The sequence below is a fragment of the Bos javanicus genome, chromosome 21 (genome assembly GCF_032452875.1).
Source record: "Bos javanicus breed banteng chromosome 21, ARS-OSU_banteng_1.0, whole genome shotgun sequence".
NCBI lineage: Eukaryota > Metazoa > Chordata > Mammalia > Artiodactyla > Bovidae > Bos > Bos javanicus.
Window position 1 is genome coordinate 54,364,467 of NC_083888.1, and position 6,784 is coordinate 54,371,250.

General features: G+C 36.8%; 2 protein-coding genes across 4 annotated transcripts in view; one reads left to right on the top strand and one right to left on the bottom strand.

Moving 5' to 3' along the window:
• FANCM (FA complementation group M) overlaps positions 1 to 6,784 on the top strand; it is an 80,104-nt gene that overhangs the window by 60,639 nt on the left and 12,681 nt on the right. The gene's annotated exons all lie outside the window — the stretch shown is intronic.
• The window catches only part of MIS18BP1 (MIS18 binding protein 1), a 47,148-nt gene continuing 42,677 nt past the window's right edge, over positions 2,314 to 6,784 (bottom strand). For 2 of the 3 annotated variants that reach the window (XM_061395017.1, XM_061395016.1), the window contains exons 13-15: positions 6,608 to 6,695; positions 3,364 to 3,418; positions 2,314 to 3,182 (exon numbers count right to left, since the gene is read on the bottom strand). In XM_061395017.1, coding sequence (XP_061251001.1) covers positions 3,079 to 3,182; positions 3,364 to 3,418; positions 6,608 to 6,695 — 247 coding nt within the window. In that variant the 3' untranslated portion in view covers positions 2,314 to 3,078. The remainder of the gene's footprint in view (positions 3,183 to 3,363; positions 3,419 to 6,607; positions 6,696 to 6,784) is intronic. The other variant, XM_061395018.1, reaches the window with a different exon arrangement.

Here is a 6,784-nt window from a genome sequence, read left to right on the forward strand (position 1 = left end):
ACCTTTGTTGACAAAGTAATGTCTCTGCTTTTTAATATCACCATCTACAGCCCAAAAAAATAAAGTCTGACACTGTTTCCACTGTTTCCCCTTCTATTTCCCATGAAGTGATGGGACCAGATGCCATGATCTTCGTTTTCTGAATGTTGGGCTGTAAGCCAACTTTTTCATTCTACTCTTTCACTTTCATCAAGAGGCTTTTTAGTTCCTCTTCACTTTCTGCCATAAGGGTGGTGTCATCTGCATGTCTGAGGTTATTGATATTTCTCCCGGCAATCTTGATTCCAGCTTGTGCTTCATCCAGCCCAGTGTTTCTCATGATGTACTCTGCATGGAAGTTAAATAAGCAGGGTGACAATATACAGCCTTCACGTACTCCTTTTTCTATTTGGAACCAATCTGTTGTTCCATGTCTAGTTCTAACTGTTGCTTCCTGACCTGCGTATAGGTTTCTCAAGAGGCAGGTCAAGTGGTCTGGTATTCCCATCTCTTTCAGAATTTTCCACAGTTTATTGTGATCAACTGAATCCTAATAACTGTCAAATTCTAGTAATATGAATTCGTCTATACTACTTCTTTTGTTGTTGTTGAAATATCAAAGAAGTGATATACTGGAGTTGGAAAATTTCAGTTCGTTGTGACCCATTACATTGCATCTGTGATGCTACTAACATTTTAAGATGGTTCCATATTATTACCTGCAACATGAGTCCCTTCGTTCTAGTCAGTGTAGTGCTAAAGCAGTCTTTAATTATGAATATATGTTTTCTCCACTTAAGGTCCTTTATTCTCTGTTTGCCTTATTTTTATCTATTACACATTGTTGGGGAGTTGAATCAACCTGACAGCAGAGGGTTTCACTTAAGACTTGGCATGGACTTCAAAGCTGATCTAACTCAGGTTGATTTTCTCTTTCCTATCAGACGATGAAAGTGACACACAGAAACAAGTGACTTACTCAAGTATAGACTGGGAAATCTAGAACAGGAACCGAAGAACTAGATAGTTTTCTTTCACTAAAAAAGCTACTCTGATTGTGAACTTAGCTCCTTTGGGACATTGTAAATTCTGAATTCTTCTAAAGCAGTTGATCTCTTCTTTCTGCTGTTCAGTAATTTTGTCAAATGTTTCCGTTACAGAGAGTAAAGGAAGTGATATAAATTATTGGCCGATGTGCAATTTTCATTATATCTCTCAGGTTCCAATTCATCCTTTAGTATCTCACTGTGCTATGGTGGAGTGGACTTTCTGAGCATTTCTCCCTAGTGAGCATGATTCGTAGCTTTGTCAGGTAGGAGGAAAGGGGCTTCTCTTTCTGGTTCCAGTGTACTGTGTTGCTGCTTCTCACACTACGTGGTATCAGCGGGTGTGTTGGGTAGGGCCGTCTGGTGGAACTGTGCCCCAGCTACACCAGAAGCACGCAGCTCCCTCAGCAACCTCACATTGCCGTGGACTGATGGCTTCCCTACAGCCTCTCTCATGCAGACACCAGTGTCCTCAGATTCTGTGTGTGCACGCTGAAGACAAAGTGTTTCATAAATTGACATGGTTTGAGGGATATAACTTAGAGGATTTCATTTACTTACGCTTGCTGTGTAGAGATGTCTATCCATTTTTAAACTGCAACAGCCTCTTTCTGTATTCCCACAGGTTGCACTTATCAACCCTATGGTTTATCAATCTACCTTGTCTGCCTTTGAGCCCTCAAAGTCTTTCTCTTCCAATTTTAAGTCTCCTTTGGATGTTACCTTAAACCTTACTAGTTTATCTAATGACCCAATGGAAAGAAATGGGAATAACCTGGTACCTGGCAGGTGGGATGAACAGAGACTTGATAGGTCACAGAGAATATGGGGAGGGGGGGTACCTTGTAGTTGATGTCAAGTGTATGCTATTTCAAAATACCCTTTTTGTTTCCTATTATAGAACTGAACTACCTTCAAATTCCTAAACCACTATCCATGAACATCAAACAGCACATTATTACACCAAATATTTGCAACTTAAAGTTCTACAGTATTAACCCTTTAATTTTTTTCATCGTTCACCTAGCAAAAATATTTGTGGCAGAAACTATCATGGTAGTTTAAAGGAGAATGATCTCACTTTACCTGCACTATTCTTTTTAAATCTTGTGTTTCTATGAATTCTATAGTTCTTTAGTAGCTGATCATTACTGACTAAATTCTTAGGAAACAAATGTATTTTTTCTATAAGTTCTGATATTTTTCAAGGAATGAGCTGAACCATTAATCAAAAAGGTCATTTTTTCCTATGATCCAGCACTTAGAAAAACCAGCCAAAACACAAATATTATAAAAACAAACTTACTTTATTTGAACAACCTAACTGGAGAGAAAGGGTGAGTAATGTACTATATAAACAGAGGGAAAAAATTTTTCATGTCAAATTTAAAACATAATGGCAGAATATGCTAAAAGATGTTTATTTCCAAAGAAGCTGTCCAAAAGGAAAACAGTGTTTATTATGACATGACATAGTAACTTGACTTCTTACAGTAGTAGATCTGTAACCTGAACGTTGTCTAACCCAGTCTTTTAAATACTGAGACCAAATTTTTGCTATGTCTGCTTAAAAATACAACAAAATGTTTTCTCATTCTACTTAATAAAAATACTTAAAAGCAATAAATGAAATTTACATAGGTTTCACGGATGTGCCAATCACAAGCTTTAAGAAAAACAATCAGGAGAAAGCTTGTCAAATGGTTTAAACAACATGTAATTAAAACATTAGATCTGACTTGTATACCAAGTGGTGACAAATGCTAACCTAAGTTTTCATGAACTCAGAAGCTACAATCTATATTCTGTTCTCCCCCATCTCTCCCTTTAACAATACTAACATTTTCTTAAATGATTTAAAAAAAAAAAGAAAAGAAAACCTGTATGGAACACGATTTTCTTCAACAGACTAAGATGCTTATGAGACATAAAACGTGAAACCTTTGAAAAAGAGTGTGCAGTTTCTATAAAGAAAATATATACACTTCAGATGAAGACACAAATACACTGCCTGCTTCTTGATAAACATCCTGGACATGTTCTCTTATTTATACTATTCAGAATCAGAATTCGAAAAATAATAATCATTCTCTTCTTCATCTAAAGACTCCATAGCCTTTGTGAAAAGTTTTCCAATACCAGAGTTTTCTGCTAATTCTGTAACGAGAAGTTTAATAAAAAAGATTAATATGTTTCTAAAAGCAATTTCAAGGAAATTGAAAATAACTATAGGAAAAAATTGATAGGTCTGCCCACTTGAGAACAATTAATTTTAATACTGTGTTAATAAATAGACTACCCTATAGTAGAACAGAGCTACAAAAGAAAAGTATATTACCTTTGTTAAATGGTGTTTTTCTTCTTGATGGTGGAGTTGAAAAATCAGTTTCCATCTACAAGAGAGTTCATATTAGCTAAGTAAAAATTTTCCCAATACCACAGTTTTCTGCTAATTAACCTCCTGTGAAGCCTGCTTCAAACATAGACAAAGTTCAGCATGCTTTATCCCAAAGGAAATATTATAAACTAATGCTGTAATGGTTAAAGGATAGCACCTGAAAGTTGCCAAAATCAACTGAATACTTATTCTGTTCCATAACACTAGCAAAATTTGAGTTCTCTGTACTTTAAATTCTTGGCTAAAATAGTAATTCGACATATATGACAAGTTTCGAGTATATAGTGCATGCTTATGTACACCATACCTTTTAAACTATTGGCCATGGCTATCTTTAAAAAATGGAATAGGATAGAAAAGAAAATATGACAGCACAGGACAGACAGAAGTGGCAAGATATAATCAGAGTCCTGATAGGAAAATCTGAAAACTAAGATATTCTACCCAGCAAGGATATAATTCAGAATAGGAGAGATTAAGAATTTCACAGACAAGCAAAAACTGAAAGATGTAAAAGAGGACATCAAAATCATAAAATGTAGGGGAGGAGAGTAAGAAAATGTACATTTTTCCCGCAGAATATGTTTGAGCCTATATTATTACCAGTCTGAAGCAAGTGAATACAGGAAGGAGTTAATACACTTGAAAAACAAGGTAGCCACAAATCAAAAACATACAACAGATTCATAAAAACCAGAAAGAGAACACAAACATAATATGAAAGAAAACCATCAAACCACAAAAGGGAAAACAAAAACGGACAAATAAGAAAATACAAAATCAACAGGTAAACAAGGTTTAAAATGGCAATCAATACATCTATCAATAATTACCTTAAATGTAAATGCATTAAACATTCCAGTCAAAAAACATGTGCACCCGTGGCTGATTGATGTCAATGTATGGCCGAAACCATCACAATATTGTAAAGTAGTTATCCTCCAATTAAAATAAATAATTGGCAGATTGGATGAAAAAAGAAGAACCTACAGCATGCTGCCTACAAGAGGACCCACTTTAGGGCACACAGGACATTTCATGAAATGGAAATGAGAAGAAAGGGGCGGGGGAGCAATACTCATATCAGACAAAGTATACTTTAAAACAAAGGCTATAAAGAACGATAAAGAAGGCAAGCTACTAGAGCTATTGTATTGTAATGACAAAAGGATCATTACAATACAAGAGGATATTACAGTCATCAACACATATGCACTCAATAGAGGAGCATCCAGATACATAAATACTAATACAGCAGAGACATCCCTTTGCTGACAAAGATCCATATAGTCAAAGCTATGGTTTTTCCAGTAGTCAGGTATGGATGTGAGAGTTGGACAATAAAGAAGGCTAAATGCCAAAGAATTGATGCTTTTGAACTGTGGTGCTGGAGAGACTCTTGAGAGTCCCTTGGACAGCAAGATGAAACCAATCAATCCTAAAGGAAATCAACACTTATTATTCATTGGGAGGACTGATGCTGAAGCTGAAGCTCCAATATTTTGTCACTTGATGCAAAGAACTGACTCATTGGAAAAGGCCCTGATGCTGGTAAAGATTGAGGACAGGAGCAAAAGGGGGCAACAGAACATGAGATGGTTGGATGGCATCACCGACTCAATGGACATGAGTTAGAGCAAACCCTGGGGCACAGTAAAGGACAGGGAGGCCTGGCGTGCTACAGTCCCTGGGATCGCAGAATCGGACACAACTTAGCGAGTGAACAACAGACATAAAGAGAGAACTGACGGGAATACAATGATAGTAGGAGACTTTAACACCCCACTTATATCAATGGACAGATCTTCAACACAGAAAATCAACAAGGCAGTGGAGATCCTAAATGATATGATATCATCATGATCCCCACTTCACATCATATATTAATGAGACTGGAAAGCTCAAGTAGCTTGCCTTGTCATAAAGCTGGTATGGAGTCAAATTTTGAGATCAGAACTTTTAATACTAAACCCTTTGCTCTATCCTGACCTACTGGCTATAAATGAAGCCAAAATTTCATTCTTGTAAGGAATGTGGAATTGGAAAAAGGGACTCAGAAACACTGAAAGGGAGTCTGCCCACATTTTCGATTACAGAGTAGAAGTTTCTTTTGAATTCAGTTTCCAGGCTGATTTTAAACCAAGGTTCCCAGAGGTATCTACCATTTCCTGTGGACAAATAAAGCCTATAAAGATTAGATCTGGCTAGGTAATCCCAATGTTTCAGTTTAGAGACTCTGAGAGGAACTGTACTCTAGCAGGTGTGCTATATAAATACCTCAACAGGGGTGAGGGGGAAGAAAAGAGCCATAACCTGGTTCGAAGGAATACGCCCTCAGGGAATAAGGTAGTCTCCTCTTACATTATCATTCTCTAAGACTGGCTATTTACTTTGAGGAAATCTGAGGTGAATTAGCTTTTCCTGAATACTTAGTTTTATCTGGATATAAATTTATTCAAATTAAATGAGAAATTAAAATTTAGATCACTCAAAGGCAATATTGAGTTAACATTTTTCTGTAATTAGATTTTAAATATTGAAATACATACAATACACACATACACATATCAAATCAAGTAGCTGAATCTGAAAAAATTTTGAAATCTAGAGTATCTAATGAAATTTCTTGTTCCATGACAATCATAACTCAATCAGTATGGATTATTCCGCAATCACTGAATAGATATTACGCTTCTATGTCTTGCCTGAAATGTCCTTCTCTAATCTATATTTCTCCCACCCTGCCTGACTCCTCAAATGAAAATTCTCACCTTAGTCAAACGCTCCAGTCTACGAACTGCCATCTATAACCCTATAGCACTTACGTGCTTACCTCACTCATAGCCTCATATTATAATTTACTTGTATTAGGCTATAAGCAATGTGAAGGCAGGGGTTGTTACAGAACTTATAAGTCCAACAATTTGCGAGGTATTAATAGTCGTTCAACAGATGCACGCATGCTCAGCCATTTCAGTCAAGTCCAGCTCTTTGCAACCCCAGTGGACCATAGCCCGCCAGGCTCCTCTGTCCATGGCAAGAATACCGGAGTGGGTTGCCATGCCCTCCTCCAGGGGATCTTCCTGACCCAGGGATCTAACGTACGTCTCCTGTGTGTCCTGCACTGCAGGCAGATTCTTTACCACTCAGGTACTGGGAAGCCCCAACAAAGAAAAATACTTACTGCTTTTTTCTTGATATTGCCCCAGGTAGTGCCACCTTTACTTTTATGGGTTTTTTGCATACGAAAAACGTATTTATCACAATCATTCCTGTTTAAATATAAAATAATTCCAAATCAACAGTAATCCACAGATTGAACAGCAATCGACAAAATTAATTTAAAATGTTTCCGTACGTT